The sequence below is a fragment of the Rhipicephalus microplus genome, chromosome 5 (assembly GCF_043290135.1).
Source record: "Rhipicephalus microplus isolate Deutch F79 chromosome 5, USDA_Rmic, whole genome shotgun sequence".
NCBI lineage: Eukaryota > Metazoa > Arthropoda > Arachnida > Ixodida > Ixodidae > Rhipicephalus > Rhipicephalus microplus.
The window spans coordinates 116,420,884-116,444,033 of record NC_134704.1 but is presented as its reverse complement, the minus strand read 5'-3'; the positions used below and the strand labels follow the sequence as shown (position 1 = coordinate 116,444,033).

The 23,150-nt window shown below is 49.1% G+C and overlaps 1 protein-coding gene across 1 annotated transcript in view; it reads right to left on the bottom strand.

Moving 5' to 3' along the window:
- Positions 1-522: 522 nt before the first annotated feature.
- The window catches only part of LOC119187229 (tetraspanin-33-like), a 52,005-nt gene continuing 29,377 nt past the window's right edge, over positions 523-23,150 (bottom strand). The window contains exons 3-4 of the mRNA XM_075894579.1: positions 7,840-7,996; positions 523-874 (exon numbers count right to left, since the gene is read on the bottom strand). Coding sequence (XP_075750694.1) covers positions 523-874; positions 7,840-7,996 — 509 coding nt within the window. The remainder of the gene's footprint in view (positions 875-7,839; positions 7,997-23,150) is intronic.

The window sequence follows — 23,150 nt, the reverse complement described above, 5'->3', positions numbered from 1 at the left end:
AGCCTTAAATTTCCGATTTCTTTCCTTTGTTAATAGTGAGGCTTTTGTTCTGGAAGACTTGATGTATTTAGGCTGTATGCAAGTGATTATTATTTAGCTGCCAGCTCGTAATATATTCACGTGGTGCGTGACGCCAACAGGCCGAAAGATGTTTTCAGGGCTACTAGCGGCCTTGACTCTGAGATTGTCTGCCTAAAGAGGATGCCTGCCTAAAGAGGACAGATGGATTACCGCTTACAGCAAGGTACGTTCTTGCCTACTTTTCTTTTTTTCGTAGACTTTCCATGCGTCATTTTCTGTTAAGATTATTTATTATAACGTGTAACAAAGAAAACCAAGCTCTTGAATTTTCACATCTTTCGATCAACTATTTAGGTTGCGATTATTCGCTATTGTGGCCTGATGTGCTAAAGATATTTTAAAAAAGTTTATAAAAGGGAACAAGATTGATTACCAAGAAAGATTGAACGTGTATATGTAAAGAGAAAAACAAACGGGACACGTTATAACGAATATTGCCTCTTAGGTTGTGAATGTGGATGACACTCCACCCTCTGCACCGTTGACATGGTCATATATCTTCCGAATGATGTCGATCTTGTCAATTACGGCATTCGTAACCATGTCTATGAAGGCCAGAACAATGACAGCGACGAGGCAGACACCCCCGATGATCATGACGTGCTCCTTCACGTAGCGGTTTGTCGCGTCAGGGCAGCTTCCCGTGTGAACGCGGAACCACGCCTCGTGATCGGACAAGTTCAGTACGCTGCGCCCACAGAAGATGCCGGTGAAAGTTGACTCGGGGCGGCAACACGATGGCGGCACCGAGCACCGTTCTTGCCTCGGGTTCGACGCGTCACAGTGGAAGTACCTGCAAAGACAAGTTAAATGAAGATAAGATGAATTAAGGAATTGGATACTTGTGATAGGTTAAGTTTTTTTCCAAGCATCGAAAACCCACGAACTGTGCTGACCTGTGTTATCATTGATACTATAGGCCATCCTATGGGTGGGTTTGGATACGCCATATTGGGGTGTTAGCTTTGCTTTTTTGCATCTTTAACAGCTAAAAGAACAGTGCTGTGTTCAACACATACGCATTTGAAAGTGCGGGTCAATGCATTTTGACGTTCTGTGACATTAAAGGAACACTGTTGTGAAACAATTATTTGTTCTAGATTGACAAACTGCACTCTGAAAACTCTGGTAGCATTTGTTTGACTATCATAAGCTTAATATTAGCGAAGAAGATTGAGGTTGAAGTTTTGTTTATAATTTTTCCACCAATGCGGTGGCCGCCAGGTGGCTTAGGTGTGTAGTCGCACCTCACATGGGCTCCTGCTCTTATTGCTATTTTCTTTGCAACCCTGCCTGGACACAGCTTGCATTTGGTGACCTGGGATTCCTCACGTCGCAGGGCATGGTTTGATACCAGACTCATCGCAGTGAGGGTACTTTTTTTACTAGATATTGAACTCTAAACATATTGTGCCTGTTCGGGGGGACGCAACATCGCCAAGGAATTCAGAGGTTGCGCTGCACGAGAACGCCGCTGTGGCACGAGCACGGGCCTGCAAAACGAGCTGGGCGCCAGCGGCTCACAGGTGCACGAGCACGCTGCTCACGCAACACAGAGACACGCAGCATCTAAGGTAAAGTGCTAAAGCTCTCATGGAAACGCAGACGTCTAACCCACGTCAAGAAAGCCCGAGTATGATGCAAGTCCACAACACGGAGGGTAACTCAAGAACGGCATCACAATGAACGTTTGATGAAAATAGTGGCAAAACGACAGGCAAAGCCCACATTGAGTGGCTTCACGCTGGCCGTAAAGGCAGGTCAGCCAAAGAAGACAAGTCAGCCAAAGAACGAGCTACGCAACCTGTGAAGCCAGACGCCGAATCTCAACCGCAACGTCAACGCAGGACTAGGATGCTGCCATTCCCTGCTGATGACTTGAAAATTGTATCGGCCCGCAACCAGGACTAGATCTTTCAAAACGAACACTCATCGAAGTTACACATACCATCGGAAGATCCAGTGGCTTGACCAGCAGGACTTCTATGACCATGTGCGAGTGCAGGTGGAGAAAGTAGAGAATGTGATCATCGCAAGCACAGCGAGTACTGAACGAGCTTCCCAACTGCAAATTATAAATGCTATACAGCTCGGTGAAGTAATATATCAAATAAATCCGCACACTCGAAACCCCAATGGTGTGTGCCGCGGAGTGATCTACGGCCTCGAACCAGGAACAAGCTCCACAGAGATTGTTGCAGGACTTCTCGTAGACCCCAGTTACCACGTCCTTGGCGCGCGCATGCTGGGATCTTTCACAGCTGCAGTTATCACTTTCGACGGGCAGCACGTTACTTTTTACGTAACGTACCTCAGTGGAGACTAGCGATGCAAGCAATACCGGAAGTCCATCCTATATTGCCGAACCTTTGGCTCCATAGGTCACCGAAAAGACATCTGCCCTCATCCGAAAGTGAACTTCTGATACAAATGTGGCCACGACAAGGACACAGAACCACATGACTGCCAACCAATGTGCAAGATCTGCGGAGAAGACCATGAGACTGCTGGAAAAGAAAATGCAAGAAGAAACACCGGGCAACTCCCCTACTTATCAAGTAAGACGACAGCAGCTCGATAAAGCCCGCGCCCGTGAGAATCGCTGCAGTGCTTGCACCAATGATTTACCCGGGTCAGTTATCACACCAGAAATTTCACGCGCCCCCTCTTTTCCCCCAAAATTTTACCGAAGTCACTCTCGCTTTAAGAAAAAAGGTCGCTCTGAATCGCGCAAGCCATCATAGTCTCGCTCCGTTAGGGGAATCAGTTACGCCGCCGCTGTGACCGGTTTTGACGGGCCCAGTTCTTTAAATACTACAAGTGCCTCGACCATCTTGCCTGCTCAGACAGCGACCATCTGGGCTCTAAAAAATAAAGTCCAAGATCTACAACGGAGGGTACAACAACGCCCACCAGCCGAGTGTAGCACACTAGAACTTGACGACAGCATACTAAAACAGATGGAAGCCAGAATAATGAAGCGGGTAGAAGAAAGGCTGCAAGCACATGAAGCGAAGATGCTCGAACTCTTCGAACTACGCCTTGAAGCTTTCGAAAAAGCCCTCCCTGTGAAACTCCTCGCATTCATAGACATAACCGTAGAGAAAGTGGTTACTAAAATTTTGGAAAAGATAGAACCACTGACCCGTACTGTAAGCACGCTCGATGACAAGCTTGATGGCTTCATGGCACAACAGCATAACTTCATAACATATGCATACAAAAATTTCGTTACCCATGAGCAGCTGGTGGCGCAATCAAGGACCAAGCGGAAAGAGCAAATACTTTAGGGGATGAAACTGCAGCGGAAATTCGATCGACAGCACCAAACGACCTGCACTAGGCGGGAATCAACAGCCAGAATGGCAGCTCCCACCCATAGATAGTCTGAGCCACTCCCCGCTCTTCGAATTTGGCACTGGAAATGCAGATCCTACAGACCTCGTCCTGCAAACATGCAAGAATATGTTAAAACAAATAATCTAGATATGATCGCGTTGAAGGAAACCCACACAGAAAAAATCAAGCTCCTTGGCTACAGCACTCTCACATGCTCACCCGGCACTCCAATTTTAGTAAAGAAGACTCTAACCGCACAGCGTTATGAAATTGAAGACTTTGGCATCGAACACACCATCGTGAAGATAATCCCCACTCGGAAGACTCAACAAAACTTATGCCTGACCAACCTTTACAGCCCTCCGCGAGAGCAGTTACACCAATACGACCACTTCGTCCACGAGCTCCATCAAATGGTTAACGGCAACCGACTCGTCATAGTTGGGGACTTCAAGGCTCCACACACGGCCTGGCGCTATCACAGCACCACCAAGAAGGGGGCGCGTGTTTACGACGCTGTACAGGAACACGGTCTGACGCTGTGGAATGACTTGCTCCATCCAACCCGAGTGGGCAACAGCGTGTCGAGGGATACTAATCTTGATCTCACGTTCACTAGAGACGTGCACAACGCAACGTGGACAAGGCTACCAGACACTCTAAGGAGTGACCATCACATAATTCAAATAGAGGTCGAACAGGCCCACCGCTCACTCAAGACAGGAAAAGCTCGGCTCATGAACTGGACCGCCTACAGGAATGACCTTCATGATGCCTCGACTATCGAAGACAATGAAGCCTGGTTAAACAATATTCTAAGTGTTGTTGACGGACATACCAAAGCGATACACTTGAACGAGGACGATCCGGCAGTCGATAATCATCTCCTTCCCCTACGGGAAGCTCAAAGATTGCTTACTAAACGATGGCAACGGTAAAAGCTCAACCGCAAGCTGAAGCGCCGCATCGCCGTACTCACTAGACAGGCACAGGAGTACGCCGCAAACCTTGCGAGCCAGAACTGGCGGTCCTTCTGCAACAAACTTCAAGAGACATTGAGAACAAAGAAGATTTGGCGCATTCTTCGAGCCCTGATCGACGACACCCACACAAAAACTAATTAAAGAAATACAATTCAGTGGCTCATGCACAACTATGAGGGCACAGAGCACCAGTTACTCCAAGAACTTGAAGCAGAACTGCGTGGCTCGGTTAACCAGCAAGCTACCTCCATCAACAATTCGACATCCACAGAGTACCGAGGAGCACCGAAGGAAGCACTAGACCAGCCTTTCACGCTCGCAGAGCTAAGCGGCCCTCGCAAAGCTTACGCGCAACACGATCCAAGGAAAAGACAGAGTGACCAATAAGCACCTACTACAGCTACCGCCCCGGGCGTAGACGGCACTCCTTCGGCACTATAACGACTGCTGGAGGAAGGGCGAGCTACCTCAAGCCTGGAAGCACTCAGAGGTGACCATGGTACACAAGCCAAACAAGCCAATCTCGATTGCGAATCTTCATCTCATTTCCCTTGCATATTGCGCTGGGATACTCTTTGAGCACATGGTAAAGTAGCGGCTCACCACACATCTCGAAGGCAATGGTCACTACCCGAACACCATGTTCGGCTTCCGCCAAACGCTCAGCACACAAGACGTCCTCTTGCAGAAAAAGAAACATATCCTTCTCTGCTTGAGCGAGCACAATAAGTCATCTTTCCTTGCTTTGGACGTAAAGGGTGCATTGTACAATGTGAGCCACGAAGCTATTCTGCGTAGCCTGGAAGATGTCGGCTGTGGTGTCAAGACATACGCCTCTATGCTGGCTTTTCTCACCAACCGCACTGCCACTGTAGGGATTGCCAATATCAGGAGCGAGCTTTTTCAACTCCCTTAACAAAGGCACGCCGCAGGGCTCAGTGATATCACCAGTGCTTTTGAACTTGGCCCTCCTTATGCTCCCACGTCTCTTGGACGCTGTCCCTGGGATACATCACCCTTTATACGCCGATGATATCACTATGTACACAAGGGGTTCAAGTATGAGTGAACAGGAAGACCAACTTCAAGAGGCGGTTAACATCACTGAAAGATATGTCAAGACCTGGGGCCTCCAATGTGCTCCGGAAATATTGAAACTGTTAGTACTTGCGGCACGCACTCGGGGTAGACCACCAAGCTACGACACTCCTGACCCACAAGTCTTTCTACAGGGAGTCCAAATACCACAAGTTGACACGCTTCGAGTCCTTGAACTACATATACATAAAGAGGGGTTTGGCTCCGCTGCACTACCCCGGCTGCAGAACACTGTGACACAGCTCACCCACCTAATCTGAAGGGCGGCTAACCGCCTCAGTGGCTTCAAAGAGCACGACAACCTAAAAAGGTACAAGCTCTCCTTTACGGCCACATAACGTACGGAAATCCCTACCTCAACCTGAAGACAGCGGAGAAACGAAAACTTAATCTGCTGATACAAAAGGCTACAGAGCTTGCCTTAGGACTGCCGCCAGCCGCCTCCACTGACCGACTGCTTCGCATGGGAGTTCATAATACGTGGGAAGAACTCACCGAAGCACACCTCATTAACCAGGTCGAGAGACTCAAGCTGTCACTCACAGGGCAAGCCGTCCTTCGACGCACAGGATACCAGACCACCCTAGGACCCAACGAAGAACGCAAAGGCAAAATACCGTCTCAGCTGTGAGAAAGCCTTGGAATTCAGAAGATCCCTCGAAACATGCATCCTCAACGGCACCGAGAGAGGTGGTTCGCCAGGTTAACATGATCCGGAAAAAGCATCGCAATGACCCGCAGGTGCAACACGTGGACGCAGCCAAATATCCAGGACGTAATGTCTTCGCGATTACCATCACAGATTACAAGGGCGTGGTGCTGGCATCGGCGAGTATTATCGCCAAACGTGCGGACACAGCAGAAGAGGCTGCTATAGCACTCGCCACCCAGACGATTGAGGATCCCATCGTGGTTTTTACCGACTCACAAACAGCGGCACAAAACTACCGGAAAGGCAGGGTCTCCACGGTGGCGATTAGGCTACTATAGCGCATGGACAATCCTCCTCCCTACACATGCATCGTGTGGATTCCGGGTTATGAAGTTCTCAAGGAAAATGAAGCGGCACACACCGCAGCCCGCGAATGCGTCAACCGGGCATTCCAATATGAGATCCGAAGCACCTCCCACTCAACAACAGAATCAAAGGCAAAAGAAGCCATACCATGCATTACTGCAACATTATCGGCTCGAACGCAGGTTATACCCTCCGCCACATCCGAAACTCACAAGAGACGAAGGGACTGATTATAGGCGTCTTCAAAACAACACGTTCACCCACGGCGTACTATTGCACCTTATGAGGCCAACGTTTTTGCACAGGTACATCTGCCCTCACTGCAATGTGGCAGACACGCTGGCGCACCTCCTACTGCAGTGCAAAGTAAGCGTCCCAAGACTATGAGCAGCAGCACCAGATGTGGACCCTGACCTCCTCAGTGAAGCGTGGGAAGCTGTGATCTCTCAGCCGGACCTGGTCGAGCAGCCTCAACTCGTCGCTCGAGCTCGGCGGGCTGTCCAAGCCAGAGGGTTCCTAGAATAAGGGACCCTCCCACCTTCACTCACAAGCTTCTTTCAATAAATGTTTTTTCTCTCTCTCTCTCACACCGATGCTCACGTGTTTGGCGTCAAACATTTCACCTTGCACTATCAAAATTTTGGAGACGTTGTGTCGATCAAATGTACTGGAAGTTCGTGTGATAAATACCCACAGGTGAAAATGTACAAAAATGTATTGATTAGGAGCTACCTAAGACCCAGTGCACGCCTTCAAATCCCATCACGTCACAGTGTTTGTGCAAGAATCTCGAGTGGCGTCTCTACACGCATTTTTGTTTCGCGCGTTTTCTCGCTTAGCAAGCGCTGAGTCGCGGCAAAATTGGCGTTTTCGGGATTGTGAAACTGTACTTCACTAGTACGCAAAAAAAGCCTAACTCTTAAGTGGGCCTTTAACTAACAGCTTGATATATGCACGAAAATAATAAAACAGTCGCTAACCACTGAAGGTGGCATGGCCAATATGCATATTTTTCAGAATATTCCTTCAATGATCATTGCATATCTTACGAATAATATTATAAAAACATAGGATCGCGTATAGCTGCCTCAGTATGTGCGAAGACGACATGTTGCTCCTTCTTTGTTCTAAGCCGATGCAATGAACCACCAGCTTTCGCAAAGAGCTTTATTACATCTGTACATTGCAGTACCTCTTTCGACAACTTTCCGCAAGTAACATTGTTTTTCAATGCCTCCATGATTTGAGGCTTTGTAAGCTCTCTGCACCAACACTTGTTTTCAAAGTAAAAGCGGCGAATGAGGTTGTGAGCTCACTTACATGTTGTCGTTCCAGTCACGAAAGTTTCGTGACGTCATGCCGCAGCACTTGAGGTAACGCTGTATTGCGTCTACGAGGTCGTGAATATCCTGAGAATAGCGGTAGTGGACCACGAGCTTCTCAGACATTGTCGTCTTTATCACACTCTTCATGCTTCCTACGAAATTGGACGTATCACGCATATTAGCAATAAATTTGTACTAAAGTCCATTATCTGCTCTGGTCAGCTTGCGTACATCATGTTAAAACAGCGCGAACAATGAAATGCTGAAAAAATGACATGTCGCCTTGTTTTTTTTTCTTCCGCTTTCAATACAACTCTATGCATTTTCGAAAATGCTGTAAAAAACCACAGTTGTCCCAAACTTTTCAGGATTGAAAACATAGGTTCCATTGTGAGGTGTTAAAATAAAAAAAGCACGACGCCTCCAATCAATATAGAATATATAATTAAGATAGAGATTTGTGCTCCGTTAAAATTAGGTACAGAGCAGTCTAAGAAGTATCATAGAAATTCACAAGACCAGCGTAATCCTTTCGACAGCTTAGCACAGAAAAACAGCATAGTGAAGCACAACTTCACGCACCACTACCCATGCCACCTTTTTAGACAAGGCATGTAATTGTGTTTTGCTAATGTATATATACACCATTCCTGCATACGTATGATAAACATGCTGCCAGGAGCTAAAGAAGCGATCATTTCTAGAAATGTTCACTTTTTTATCGACAATGCTGCTTACTCGACTGTGAATGCCTGCACAGGTTAAAAAAATGTTGCAACTTTTGCTGCACTTATGCGCTTACAGTTAGGTTGTGAATGTCTTAATTGACTCACTGTGTCCCAGTTCTCAAAATTCATCGCCGGCACAAAGTTATCCTGAGCAGCGCAGAATTCAACTTTTATAAGGACATCAGTGCTTCATACACTAAATGTCCTGAAGCTTTTAAAAATATTGCTCAATCATCCTTCTCTTTTTCTTCAGCTACCACGTTCGTTAAGGTCCTTTCTTTAAATATAATGGCACATCTCGCAATGCAAGAGTGACAGGTGGCACAGTGCTCTAAAGGCCTAAAGGCGATCGGCATTTCTGCCCATTCTTTCAGGCCATTTCTTTTTAGTGTGAAGTGTGAGGCAGTAGATTGCACAACAAAATATGTTACTGGAACTTGAATTTCGTTAGTACTAATTTTGTTGAATTGAAACGCTTTAGCATTAGTTCCAATGACGCTTCAGCGGGAAATTTGAGGTTCGTACAACTGAATAGCCCATTTCACAGACGTTTCCTACTGCGGTATTTTACCACTTATATGTACATGGTAGGGATACTGTTGTTCTATATATATATATATATACATATATATATATATATATATATATATATATATATATATATATATATATATATATATATATATATATATATATATGACGCTATGATGACTGGGAGACGTGGCCTGGCTCATACGCCAGTTTATTCTATTCTCACTTCTTCCTCCTCAACTTCTCCTAACCATCCTTGCCTTCTTACGTCACAGGACAGTACAGGACTGGTTCAACCTTTTTGAGCTCCACGCCGCCACTGCATCCTGGTCGGAACAGGAAATGATCATAAACTTCACTGACTACATCTCAGGTGAGGCATTCAAGTTTTACCTCACCCGCATCTTCGAGAACGATGAGTCTTGGAAAAAGATCAAAGAGAAGATGATTACGCGTTTTAATGGCTATGACCAAGACTTACTCATAGCCAACCAATTAGAGGCAACTGCACGCTATTGTCAATTTCCTAAGCAGTCCTAAAGCATTCGGAAGTCCAGCGCGAATCGACAAGTGCCTCAAGACGAAGTGGCACATGCGTTTACTTACAGAAGGCCATGCGTATATTGGGAAAAACCCAACCGTCAAGCGCGTCTCTCTTGTACACGAAAGTCGGCATTTCCGAAGTCATCGCTTCAGCATATGACACGAGACGTTGCTCAACCACCTGATGCCCTTCACTCTTCGTCTCGCATACGTGGTCCACCACCTGGGTTTTCGTCACGCGGTTCTTCATGCACTCCTAACGCTCACCACTTGCCTTATAAAGTCGCCGTATTCATGATAGATGACCTGGCGCATCGAGAAAATACCCCGTTAAGCCATTCTTCTTCCGTACGGTTTCATGCATCACCGTCCGGTGCACACACCCTCGACAGTCCAAACAAAACAGAACGCTCAGACGCATCGAACGTCGCACGCTACCAGGCGCAAGAACCACTCGCAGTGAACAGTAAAAAAAAAACCCTGAAGAGCTTCCTGACATTTCTACGGCACCGCAGACTTGCCAAAATTTGCACTTCTTCCTTCTCGGCTTCTACAAATCATTGCTTCATATGTCACACGATTCCCCCTCCCACCGAAAGAAGGCATAGATTACGAACAAGAAAATGTAAACAAGGCAAGGTTGAGAAGTCACAAATGTCAAAATTCACAATTGGTTTCATGTCCCAGTGGTGTTCCGTAAAATCTCAAAACTTCAGAAAAGAGTGCAGCAGTCCATTGAATGGAGGAGTTCTGGTGGGCAAAGTTGGCTGTGGCATTCTGGAGAAGGTAACAGCGTCTTTAAAAACTGCACTGACCGTGACACGACTTGAGCACCTGCGAGGAACGAACAAGGTTGGAAGTCCTTGTAGCATTTGAAGGTCGAATGTCGTAGGCGCCGAATACTCCGTCGTACGCGCTGTATTTTGTGATGCGGCTGAGACAGAATCAGTGCTTGCAGCTTGCGTGTAAGAGAACTGAAGTTCAAGGAATTATGTCTATGTTCGTGCGTTGTACAAATTGTAACGCTCAGTCTTTTTTGTTGTTTTCTGTGGCGTTGGCTCCATTGTCGCAAACTAATGGGATGATGTCTGAATCATTGCGCGGTAGAACTGGCGACTTCTTGTCTTATTCGGTGTTTCCTGAGGTTTCGGAGGTGTAATCTTAGGCGCAGGGTTGATATTTCGTGCCAAATGCGTTTCTGGCGCCGATCCCTTATGCGAAGTTGCCTCACTTCTTGAATTTGTTTTAAGAGACTTGCTTTGCGTCGTCGTCCTTGGTGAGTCCGTTGGAGTGTCTGCGATTCACCGACTTGCTTTCGCTGGCGTTGCTGACGTTGCTGTGGACCGTATCGTGGTGGAAGCCCTACTTGAACATTGCGCTGGTTTTCATGACTACCTGATGGGGTCTCCAGTCGGCAGCTGGTAGTCTGTGAGCTGTTGTCATGCAATTCAGGCAATGAAGATGATGCTTTAGAGTTGATAGAAAGTTCTTCAGAAGCTTTTTCTGCGCTGTTCACTACGAGAGGCTCTTGCGCATGGCAGCGTGCGACGTTCGATGAGTCTGAGCCTTCGGTGTTGCTTCAATTGTCGGGTGTGTATGCACCAGACGGTGATGCATGAACCCGTGCTGAAGGAGCATGGCTCGACTGGGTATTTTCTCGGTGTGTCAACTCGTCTATCGTGACCATGGTGTCCTTATGAGACAAATGGTGAGCGTCAGGAGCGCTTGAAGAGCCGCGTGATAAAAAACCGGGTAGTGAAACACGTACGCGAGACGAAAAATCAAGTGCATGAGGTGGGTAAGCAACGTCTCGTGTCGTGTGCTGGAGGGACGACTTTGAAAATACCGGCTTTCGTGAAGGGAAACCTGGTGGAAAGCTACGTTCCTTGAAAAATAAGCGTGCACTGTGATGGCCGCGTATGGTTGTGTGCCAATGGCGGGTAATGAGGAAGTCCTTGTCGTAGTCGTTGAAACGGGCAATCATCTCTTCTGTGATCTTTTGCCAAGATTCGTCGTTTTCGAATATGTGTATCAGGTGAAACTTAAATGCCTCACCGGAGATGTAGTCAGTGAAGTTGGTGATCGTTTACTGTTCCGGCCATGATGCAGCGGCGGCATGGAGATCGAACAGGTTGAACCAGTCCTGTATGGGTTCGTCGTCCGCTGGTCCGGTGTACTTAGGGATGTCAAGGTCGTCTGATGCTGCTGTCATGAGGCTTGATGGTCTTGGTCGTCCGCGTTCAGTCACTGCGTCTTGCTGAGGTCTTCGATGATGATGGCCGGGCGATGTAGTGGTTGCGAGGTCTTCATCCTGTCGACTCGTGTGACGCTACGATGAATGGCAGACGTGGCCTGGTTCATACGCCATGTTTATTCCGTTCTCACTTATTCCTTCTATACTTCTTCTAACCATCGCCCATTGCTTCATACGTCATTAATATATATATATATATATATATATATATATATATATATATATATATATATATATATATATATATATATATATATATATATATATATATATATATATATATTGTAATGAATCTGAATAACAGACGCTCTGCTGGTAATAAAGACGACGCTGATGATCGGTGGCTGCAGTAGTACCTCGCACACGCCGCTCGCCATTAGCCATACCTGCCTGATAAAGGACATTTTGCAAGCTACGTCTGAACCTTTCTCGAAGTACAACACCTCTATTTTAAGTGGTGAAGGAGCCGGGGTTCCCATCAACCTGGAACTTCGCAATCGGACGCTACCCTCACCGTTCACCATGACTGCTCCTGGCCCTTCTCAAGCTGCCTTACCAACGACAGTCTACTGTACTGGCGCGCCTCGGCAACGCGACCCACCAATTTTTCGCGGCAACGACGAACAAGACGTCGAGGACTGGCTCGTCGAGTACGAAATCGTAAGCGCTTCCAACAAGTGGAACGCCTGCGACCAGCTCACAAACGTGCGCCTTTACCTCGCTGATGTGGCCAGCCTCTGGTTATAGAACCACGAAGGCGAAATTACCAACTGTTCCGCCTTCAAGACCACCATCGCCGCGGTCTTCGGTCGTCCCGCCGTGCGCCGGCTTCACGTGGAACAGCGTCTCTGTAGTCGAGTCCAGCGCAGGGACGAGACCTTTACAAGTTACATTGAAGATGTCTTGTCTCTTTGCAAGCGCGTCGATGAATCTCTAACCGAACGCGACAAAATCAAGCACATCATGAAAGGAGTTGACGACGACACCTTCCAGACGCTCGTCGCTAGAAATCCACAGACCGTCACCGATGTTGTCCAGCTCTGTCAGGAGTACGGCGAGTTGCCTAAGCAGTGTGTTCCGACGCGCAGGGCCGCAGAAGATACGGCTGAAGTTTCCGCCCTCGTACACGAAGTCGCTGTTGATCACACCGTCTAACTGCCCCAAATCAAACAATTCATTCGTGAGGAAGTTGCGCGCCAGCTTTCTCTTGTGGCCGAAGCATCCGCGCCAGTGACCTCGTTAGACCCACGTCTACGCCAGGTCATCGAGACACAGGTCACGCAGGCACTGCCTCCATCGCCATCTGGCCCTACGCCGCTGACCTACGCTGCCGTCGTTGATAGACCCCCAGCCCCACCTATCTCTGGCGCATACCGGGGCACCGGGTCCTCCTACCCTACGACGCTGCCCACATACACGGCAACGCATCCCGTGTCGCCCCCTGCACCTTCTGTCGTTAACCCATGGCGCACCTTGGATAATCGACCCATCTGTTTCGCATGCGGGATCATGAAACATATAGCACGCTACTGTCGCCATCGCAACTTCCAGCCTCCAGACCATGGGAATTCTGCAAATTACCAGGCTGCCCAGAATCCCCAGCGACCATCTTCTCCTATCACCGACTCATTGTCCCCACGACGCCCCGTCGATTCTCGCCGGTCATTACCACCCCGTCACCGATCTGTCTCCCCGATGCATCGGCGCACGAGCCCCGCTCGAAAGGAAAACTGACAGCCACAGTTCCGGAGTCAAGAACTACGTCGTCGTCGAACTTTCCAAGACCTCCTCTTTGTCCGACCAACGAAATTGATGTGCTAGTAGAAGGTGTTGCTGTATGTGCACTTGTCGACACCGGCGCTGTCGTTTCTGTAATTAGTGAAAAACTGTGTCGCGATTTGAGAAAAGTTACAACGCCGCTTACGAATCTTGCTCTGCGTACAGCCACCTCCCATTTCATCGCGCCGACAGCTCAGTGCACAGCACGCGTTCTTATTCAAGATGTTTGGTACGCCGTCAACTTTGTTGTTCTCCCACGTTCATCTTACGACGTCATACTAGGATGGGATTTCTTTTCAACCCATCAGGCCCTCGTCGACTGCGCTCGTGCTGAACTCACGTTGACGAATCCGTGCCTTGATATCGACCACCACAGTCCCTCGAAAGTGTTTGCCGCAGCTGACGTCCACATCGCGCCGTTGTTCGCTGTCCTAGTGCCTGTGTTTTCCCCTGCTGCCACTAACTCGACGCTCTTGTTCCAACCAACTATAGCTAGTGTGCAACACCGAACCATCGTCCTCCCGCTTGCCGTCATCAACTTTTCCAATGGTTCGGCGGTACTCCATGCGTGCAATGTTTCTGCTTGTCCGTACATCCTGCTACGCGGTGAGTGTCTGGAAGCCTCGAGACATTAAATTGTATTTTCGAAGACCCGATCTATCCAGACAAGCCATTTATACCGACTTGTGCCATTACACCCGCAACTGACGCCAATGAACCTATGGATGTATTCCACAAGTCCATTGATTGTAACCTCACGCCTGGGCAGAAGAAGCAGCTGATCAAGCTCCTACAGCGTTTACAAGCCTCGTTTGACCACAATCAGCCTTCCTTAGGTCGAGCGTCATCTGTTGTTCACCGTATAGATACCGGTCAAGAGACGCCATTACGGCAGCGTCCATATCGTGTGTCAACTACCGAACGCCGTGCCATCAATGAACAGGTTGACGACATGCTGACACGTGGCCTAATCGAACCGTCAAGCAGTCCCTGGGCCTCTCCAGTTGTGTTGGTGAAGAAGAAGGACGGATCCATCAGGTTTTGCGTGGACTACCGGCGTCTCAACCGAATCACGCGCAAGGATGTCTATCCGCTGCCATGCATTGACGATGCCTTGGACTGCCTACAGGGAGCCGAATTTTTCTCTTCTTTAGATCTGCGCTCTGGATACTGCAGGTACCCATGGCAGAGGCCGATCGTGAAAAAACTGCTTTCATCACGCCCGACGGGCTTTATAAATTCACAGCCATGCCCGTCGGCCTCTGCAACGCGCCAGCTACTTTCGAGCGGATGATGGACTCTATTCTTCGAGGCCTCAAATGGAACGTTTGCCTTTGTTATTTAGAAGATATTGTCGTCTTTTCAACTGATTTCGCAACCCATTTAACCCGCCTCGAGAAAGTCATCGCGTGTATTTCTGCCGCAGGGCTGCAACTGAATCTGAAGAATGCAATTTCGCCGCTCGAAAGCTTACGATCCTTGGCTACGTGGTTTCAAAAGACGGCATTCTTCCTGACCCTGCCAAACTTACAGCCGTTTTAGCGTTTCCTAAACCGACCACCATGAAAGAGCTCCGAAGCTTCATGGGCGTTTCCTCTTACTTCCGGCGCTTCGTACGCAATTTCGCGGCGATCATCGTTCCTTTGACCAAGCTCCTCGCCGGCTCTAGAGACCTTTCAGCCTGGTCTGCCACCTGTGACGACTCTTTCAATAAACTGCGCCGCCTCCTCACGTCGCCGCCTATTCTGCGACACTACGAGCCATCGGCACCCACAGAGATCCACACCGACGCTAGTGGTGTCGGGCTAGACGCTATTCTTGCACAGAAGAAAGACGGCTTCCAAGAGTACGTGGTTGCCTACGCAAGCCGAACTTTTAGCAAAGCCGAAACCAACTATTCTGTCACTGAAAAGGAATGCCTCGCCATTATTTGGGCGATAGAGAAATTTTGACCTTACGTGTATGGGCGCCCTTTTGACGTCGTGACTGACCACCACGCCCTCTGCTGGTTGTCGTCACTGAAGGATCCAAGCGGTTGCCTCGCCCGATTTGCATTACGCCTCTGTCATGATATGCGCGGTAGGCTCATCTGGTGCGCGATGTTTGTGAGTTTGTGCTGTGCCGTACGCCGACGAAGATGACGATGAGACAAGGAAAAGGCGGAATCGTGTCGTCAAAGTGAAGCGAAGCCATGGGGAGAGAGAAGAGGAAGACGACGACGGGGCGTTCGAGAAGAAGGATCCGAACGAAAGAGGGGCAGGCTGAAGCGCTCGTCGGGTCGTGGTCCCGAAGCCTACCTGTGCTTGTGTTCCGCACGAGCCTGGCTCCCTTCTACCTGTGATCCAGCAGCCGGCGCCGGTCCGTTGTACTCGGATCCGGTCGTTTTCCAGACCTGGGCCTACTACTGGCTGTCCGGGACGTGCTTGCCACACATCGACTCGGCCTCACGCTCCGCTCCGACCATGCCTTAGTCATCGCTGATGTCGGCGTAAGACGCAACGCAACTGATCGACTCATCTGCCTTCGACGTCACACGGTGAAGTGTTTCAAACCTTGTGTAGTGCAGTGGGGGACTACGCTAAGCGTCAGACCTGGTCTTTCGAGAACGTGTGTCGTGCTCGTACCTAAGGCAGTTCTTCGCTGTTGCCATGTAACACGCCAAGCTTCATTATCGTTTTTTTCTTTTTTTGTGGCATTAAAGCCTTATAACTCAAGTTGCAAATGTCTTCGTCCGTCTCGACAACGATTATTTAAGTTGCCGAGATTACTCGAACCTTATCCCTCACAATTGGCGTCCGCGCGACAGGACGAAGCCGTTTGCACTGGGTTGAAATCTATAGGGAAGATGAGTGAGCAAGAGCTTATAACGCTAGCGGAACGCATGGGGCTTCAAGGAGCCGAGCTAAAGACGTGGGTAGACGCGCGGTTAGAGCGGGCTCATGAGGAATCTGTGCAAGCGCGTGAAGAGCGTTCCGCGGAAAGGCAGGCGGCGAAGGAACGTTTGGAGATAGAAGAGAGAATTCTTCAACTGCGAATTCGACTAGCTGAGGTTGAAGGTAGCCGAGAGCCAACAGCGCGGGACCGCGAACCTGAGAGGAGTCAAAGCCGCCCGTGCTTGATCAATCCTCACAACCTGATTCCAGTGTTTGACGAGGGGCGTGACGATCTCGATGCGTATCTCAAGAGGTTCGAACGCGTAGCAGTTGGTCAAGAGTGGCCTGAGGAGAAGTGGGCGACAGCGCTTAGTTTATGCCTCAGTGGGGAAGCATTGAAAGTCTTCGGTCGTCTGTCGCCAGAAGACTCAATGGATTACCAGAGTACGAAAGTGGCCTTGCTCCAGAGGTTTCGTTTCACAGCCGAAGGCTATCGCGAAAAGTTTCGGCAAAGCAAGCCTGAAGACGGCGAAACTGGTAAACAGTACGCCACGAGATTACAGAGTTACTTCGATAGATGGCTGGAAATGTCGGAAACGGACAAGGACTTTGCATCCGTGCGCAACCTCATTGTAGCTGAGCAGTTTCTGAATAACTGCCACGATCGCCTGGCACTTTTTCTAAGGGAGAAGAAATGCAGGACGATAAAAGAAATGGCAGAAGCAGCTGATATCTTCTTGGAAGCCCAGCGGCAAACAAACTTGTTGGTATTTCGTACCAAGTCTGCAAACAACATTCCCAAGGAACAAGAAGGATTTACTTATACCCAGCCTCCTCTTAGATGTTTCGTCTGTGATCGACCCGGCCACAGAGCATCTGATTGCCGCACGAAACCCCAACGAGTCTTCTGTGGGCACTGTCGGAAGCCCGGCCACGATGCAAGAGCATGCCCAAGCAACGGCGGGTCAAAGAAAATGACATCTTGCATCGTGTCTACTGACCAGAAGTCCGAGACGCCCCGATGTGCCGATGATTCATCACAAGATGAATATGTTGCTAGTGCACTCGGAACGCGCACCGCAACAGCTACACGAAACTTGCCGGTGTTACAGGGAGAAGTGTTTGGACATACTGTATCAGTCTTGAGGGATACTGGAAGCAACACCCTGGTCGTGCGACGTTCCCTCGTTCCCGATGATGCGCTGACGGGTACTACCGCCACTATTTTATTGGCCGATGGTAGTTGCATCGAGGTACCGGAAGCAGAAGTACGGATTCTATCGCCCTATTTCACCGGAAATGCGATAGTCAAATGCATGACGTCGCCACTTTACGATGTCATCGTAGGAAATGTTCCCGGCGCCCGTGACGCTAATGACCCCGACTCAACGTGGAAGGAGTCAGCGAGCCTGAAGTCGGAAACTAATCAGGCATTGAATTCTGAAGAGAAATCCAAGGATGGATGCGGGACGAATAGCACAGTCATGGTTGGTGTTTCAAGCAAAGGACATCGCCGGAAGCTCACGACTGCTAAATTTGGAAACTTAGAGGTGACACAGGAGTAATTTTGCCAAAAACAAGAGGAAGACCGGTCGCTGGATGTTTGTAGGGCGAAAGTCGACATCCTCATCCGCGGTAAAGGAGCCACATACCACTCATTTATGTTCGAGAAAGGAATCTTGTACCGCGTTTACCACTTGACTCCGGGTAAATCAGTTCAACAAGCGGTGGTTCCAAAGGCGTTGCGTGTCCATGTGTTGCACTTGGCACATGAATCACCGATATCTGGTCACCAGGGTATCAAGAAGACGAAGGACCGAGTTTTGGAGTCGTTTTATTGGCCCGGTGTACAGGAGGAGGTACGAAGATTCGTAAAATCATGCGACGCATGCCAAAGGACATATCCCTAAGGCAAAGTAGGCAAGGCGCCTCTTGGATGGATGCCTTTGATTGACACGCCATTCGAACGTGTGGCCGTTGATGTCATTGGACCTCTGACGCCGATTTCAAAGAAGGGTAATCGGTACATTCTTACCCTTGTAGATTTCGCCACTCGGTACCCGGACGCGGTGGCTTTGCCCGCAATTGATTCGGCAACAGTAGCAGATGGACTACTGGAGATGTTCTCTCGAATAGGATTTCCACGGGAGATCCTCTGTGATCAAGCATCCTGCTTCACGTCAGGCCTGATGGAAGAGGTGAATGCTTTGCTTGCTATTCGACATTTGAGCTCGACGCCTTATCACCCGATATGCAATGGCTTGGTCGAAAGGTTCAACGGCACTTTAAAACAGATGTTGCGCAAGTTGTGCCAAGAGAAGCCGAAGTCATGGGACCGGTTTCTTGCGCCTCTGTTATTCGCCTATCGAGAGGTACCCCAGGCCAGTATGGGCTTCTCGCCGTTTGAACTGATCTACGGCCGGCACGTCCGAGGACCCCTGGATATATTGAAGGAACTCTGGACAGGGGAAGACCTAGAGGAAGATATCAAGACTACTTACGGATACGTGCTTGATCTGAGAGAACGTCTTGAACGCACCTTGAAGCTGGCTCAAGAGAATCTCTCCCGAGCTCAACACTCGCAAAAGAAGTATTATGACCGAACCTCCAGAACCCGACAGCTCAAAGTTGATGACCGGGCTCTTATATTGCTCCCAACCAGGGAAAACAAGCTTCTTATGCACTGGAAGGGGCCATTTCCGGTTACAGGAAAAAAGAATGACCACGACTATTGGTTGGACCTTGGGCACACCACGAAAATGTTTCACATAAACATGCTCAAGCGCTACGAAGAACGTCAACCAGAAGTCACTAGCCAAGCATTTGAACAGCCGGATCTTGCACTTGAGTCTCGCATTGCAAGAGTACACCTTTCGCGTTGAGCATATCAAAGGATCAGAGAACGTAGGTGCTGATTATATGAGCAGGCTACAGGTGTAGATGCTAGCTATACAACATTAATGTAATAATGTACCATATGCCTAGGGACTCTCACATACAGACTATTCTCTTGGTGCAACAGTTCTGTACATTTGTTTGTCGTAAGTCTTGTCTCCCGCGCACTTTGGACAGTTCTTTTTTTTTAAAAAAACTTTTTGAAAGGGGGGACTTTTGTCATGATATGCGCGGTAGGCTCATCTGGTGCGCGATGTTTGTGAGTTTGTGCTGTGCCGTACGCCGACGAAGATGACGATGAGACAAGGAAAAGGCGGAATCGTGTCGTCAAAGTCAAGCCAAGCCATGGGGAGAGAGAAGAGGAAGACGACGACGGGGCGTTCGAGAAGAAGGATCCGAACGAAAGAGGGGCAGGCTGAAGCGCTCGTCGGGTCTTGGTCCCGAAGCCTACCTGTGCCTGTGTTCCGCACGAGCCTGGCTCCCTTCTACCTGTGATCCAGCAGCCGGCGCCGGTCCGTTGTACTCGGATCCGGTCGTTTTCCAGACCTGGGCCTACTACTGGCTGTCCGGGACGTGCTTGCCACACATCGACTCGGCCTCACGCTCCGCTCCGACCATGCCTGAGTCATCGCTGATGTCGGCGTAAGACGCAACGCAACGCATCGACTCATCTGCCTTCGACGTCACACGGTGAAGTGTTTCAAACCTTGTGTAGTGCAGTGGGGGACTACGCTAAGCGTCAGACCTGGTCTTTCGAGAACGTGTGTCGTGCTCGTACCTAAGGCAGTTTTTCGCTGTTGCCATGTAACACGCCAAGCTTCATTATCGTTTTTTTCTTTTTCTTTTTGTGGCATTAAAGCCTTATAACTCAAGTTGCAAATGTCTTCGTCCGTCTCGACAACGATTATTTAAGTTGCCGAGATTACTCGAAACTTATCCCTCACAGCCTCCAAGAATATAATCGCGTGGTCTATCGCTCCGGCCGGAAACATTTGGACGCAGACGCCCTATCCCGTTCGCCTCTACCCCCTGACCCGGACTGCTGCGAAAGTCTAACCTGTGATGCCACTGCCGTCACCATCGCCGACATGCCATTTGAGCAACGCAAGGACGCTTGGGTTGCTTCGATTCTAGACATCCTGGCTGGGTGGACGGCTTCCCCCCCTTCTTGCACGTTGCGTCGGCAAGTCGAGCACTTCGCCACTCGCGACGACGTGCTGTACCGACGGAACTACGCACCCGGTGGACGTCAGTGGCTACTCGTGATTCCACGTCATCTGCGATCCGAAATTTGTTCCACGTTTCATGACAACCCCCATTGTGGCCACGCAGGTTTCCTGAAGACTTATTCTCGCATACGTCTCTGATATTACTGGCGTGGCATGTACCGTTTTATACGACAATACGTTCGGGCCTGCTCGACGTGCCAGAGACGAAAAACTCCCCCTTGTCACGCCAGCGGTACCTTGCTACCCTTACCATGCCCATCGCGACCATTCGACCGCGTCGGCATCGATATCTATGGTCCCCTTCCCAACACCGCTGACGGTAACCGCTGGATCATAGTTGCCGTCGACCATCTCACGCGGTATGCCAAAACTTCATCCCTTCCCTCGTCTACAGCAAAAGGCGTTGCGACTTTCGTTGTTCACAACATCGTATTACGTCTTGAAGCACCTCCGGAGTTACTGAGCGATCGTGGTTGCGTATTCTTGTCAGACGTCATCACAGCATTGCTGCGTGCGTGCCACGTCGTTCACCACACTACAAGCGCCTATCATCCCCAGACCAACGGAATGACAGAGCGCTTCAACCGCACCCTTGGTGACATGCTGTCTATGTATATCTCGTCAGACCACTCCAATTGGGACCGAGTGCTCCCGTTTATCACGTTGGCTTATAATACCGCCATTCAAAGCACTACTGGGTTCTCTCCTTTTTTCCTCCTTTACGAACGCGAACCTTCTTGCACTATGGACACCATTCTTTCGTACAAACCTGACTCCTCAGAGTCCACGACTTTGTCTCAAGCCGCTACATACGCTGAAGAATGCCGCCAACTGGCAAGATCATTCACAACCCAAGACCAAGGACGCCAAAAGCATTACCATGACGCATCAAATATTACTACTTCCAACGATCCAGGTTCACTCGTCTGGCTGCATGTCCTTCTGCTACACCTGGCCTTTCTACCAAGTTGGTCCCCAAGTATCACGGCCCATATCGTGTGCTGCAAAAAACGTCACCAGTGAATTACCACATCGAGCCACTGGAACCACCTTCTGACCAACGTCGTCGTGGCCGGGAAATTGTCCACGTCTCGAGACTTAAGCCCTGCTACGACCCTCCCGTGTTTACTTGTCCATAGGTCGCCAGGATGGCTCCTTATTTCGCGGGGAGTAATTGTAATGAATCTGAATAACGGACGCTCTGCTGGTAATGAAGACGACGATGATGATCGCTGGCTGCAGTAGTAGCTCGCGCACGCCGTTCGCCATTAGCCAGACCTGCCTGATAAAGGACATTTTGCAAGCTACGTCTGAACCTTTCTCGACGTACAACACCACTATTTTAATATATATATATATATATATATATATATATATATATATATATATATATATATATATATATATATATATATATTGTTACATGACATCAGCAACGAAAGAGCATCATAGACGACGAAGACGATGAAAGCGACCGTGCTCGTGTTGTTGTTGCTGCTGTTCTTCCATCTTGGCTGCAGCTGCCTCTGACTCTCCCTGTATATTTTGTAAATATGTTTATTTCATTCATTCTCTCACCCCCATGAAATTTGGTGGTGGTGCGGGGTACAACACAATATAACGAAGCTCCGCAGTGGCCGACGCTTGAATTTTTCCACCATGGCAAACCAGGGACCGGCTCCCACCGAGGCGACTACCACAGCAGCTGTTGTCCTTCCACCGCTAAAAGATCCTGGCACGTTCTGTGGCACGGATGATGTCGACTTCGAAAAATGGTTGCCGTCGTACGAACGTACAAGTAAGAATTACTGCTGGGATGAAACTCTTATGTTAGCCAATATCCTGTTCTACTTGAAAGGAAGAGCAAAAGGGCGGTTCTAGAACCACGAATATAAAGTTGGAAGTTGGGATGCGTGCAAAAAAAAAGATGTGCGCCCTTTTGGCAAGTCTGTGCGTAGAAAGGCAGCGGCCAAGATGGAGTTGGAATCTCGTGCGCAATTGTCATCAGAGTCCTACGTGACTTACATAAAGGACGTGCTTTCCCTTTGCTGAAACGTGGACAACGGTATGGAAGAAACCGAAAAAGTAGCTCACATATTGAAAGGCATTGCAGATGATGCATTCAACCTTTTCATATGTAAGTACTGCAACACGGTCGATGCCATCATCAAGGAGTGCCAGCGTTTTGAGGCCGCAAAAAGTTGACGTATCGCACATAATTTCACTCGACTACCGAACACAGCAGCAACCTGGTCGTGCGAAGACAGGCCTGCGCTAGAGACGCCGTTAACTGCAGAGCTCGTGACCAAGATCATCAGACGTGAACTTGAAGCTCTGTCTCCCGCGTCCACGTGCTCCCATGCCTGTGACTCCAGCCCTCAGGTGGTGCCACTGGTACATTCCATTGTGCGACAAGAGTTTTCTAATGCTGTACTGGCCTCCGAGTTCACTACAGCTCCCTCTCAGCCGATCAA